Source organism: Cariama cristata, unplaced genomic scaffold (assembly GCF_000690535.1).
Source record: "Cariama cristata isolate BGI_N322 unplaced genomic scaffold, ASM69053v1 scaffold27709, whole genome shotgun sequence".
Taxonomy (NCBI): Eukaryota; Metazoa; Chordata; class Aves; order Cariamiformes; family Cariamidae; genus Cariama; species Cariama cristata.
Window position 1 is genome coordinate 1,065 of NW_009637819.1, and position 1,019 is coordinate 2,083.

The 1,019-nt window shown below is 62.7% G+C and overlaps 1 protein-coding gene across 1 annotated transcript in view; it reads left to right on the forward strand.

Moving 5' to 3' along the window:
- Nucleotides 1-852, forward strand: part of LOC104168053 (chromosome unknown open reading frame, human C9orf172) — a gene marked incomplete at its 5' end in the record, with an annotated part of 1,913 nt that extends 1,061 nt beyond the window's left edge. Inside the window, one exon of the mRNA XM_009708502.1 lies at nt 1-852. This exon is cut by the window's left edge and continues 90 nt beyond it. Coding sequence (XP_009706804.1) covers nt 1-852 — 852 coding nt within the window.
- Nucleotides 853-1,019: the final 167 nt, after the last annotated feature.

Here is a 1,019-nt window from a genome sequence, read left to right on the forward strand (position 1 = left end):
CTCTACTTCAAGTCGTGCCACAGCTGCTACACCTACTACTGCTCCCGGCACTGTCGCCGCGAGGACTGGGACACACACAAGGAGAGCTGCGTCTACGGGCGCGTGGGCAGCATCTGCCGCCACGTCCTCCAATTCTGCCGTGAGAACACCGAGGTGCACAAGGCCTTCTCACGCATCGCCAAGGTGGGCTACCTCTCCCGCGGCCGTGGTGTCCTCTTCCTGGGCTTCCCCAATGCTGGCTCGGCCGAGAACTTCCTCCAGTTCGGGCTAGAGAGTCTGCTGATGTCCCCTACCTACCTGTCCCTGCGGGAGCTGGAGAGCTACTCGGACAACCTGGGGGAGTATGCCCGGGAGCTGCGGGAGACGGGGCACCAGTACGACTTCCTCCTGAATGTAACCGTGGCCGTCACCCAAAAAGTGCCGGAGAGGCCATCACCGAAGATGCAGGTGCCGACGGTCAGGAAATACGCCAAGGTGGCCTTAGCCTCCTCCAGCCCCGAGAAGAAGATCCTGAAGAAGGATCGGGACATGGAGACATTGATCCTGACACCTCCGCCCGGCACAGCGGACATCGACAAGGAGGGGGAGGAGGGCCGCAAGGCACGGGAGGTCTGCTTCATCAACATCCAGCGGGAGCTGCGCATCCGTGGCGTCTTCCTGCGGCACGAGTTCCCTGCTGTCTATGAGCAGCTCTGCGACTTTGTGGAGAGCAACAAGCGCTTCACCCCCACCACCATCTACCCCATCGACAAGAGGACAGGCAAACAGTTCATGTGCATGATCATGGCAGCCTCCGAGCCCCGCACCCTCGACTGGGTGGCCAGCCCCAACCTCCTGGATGATATCATGTGAATGTGGGGTGGGGACCCCCCCCAGCACCCCCGGGTCACCCTCCCCTTTGTAGATAGGTGTTGCCCTGTCGGCACGGTGGGACGGGGACTCCCTCTCGGATGCGGCACCAGGGGAGGAGGTTGCGATGGGCTGTGGGTGGCTGGTGTTGGCTGGGGGGGCTGCAGCCA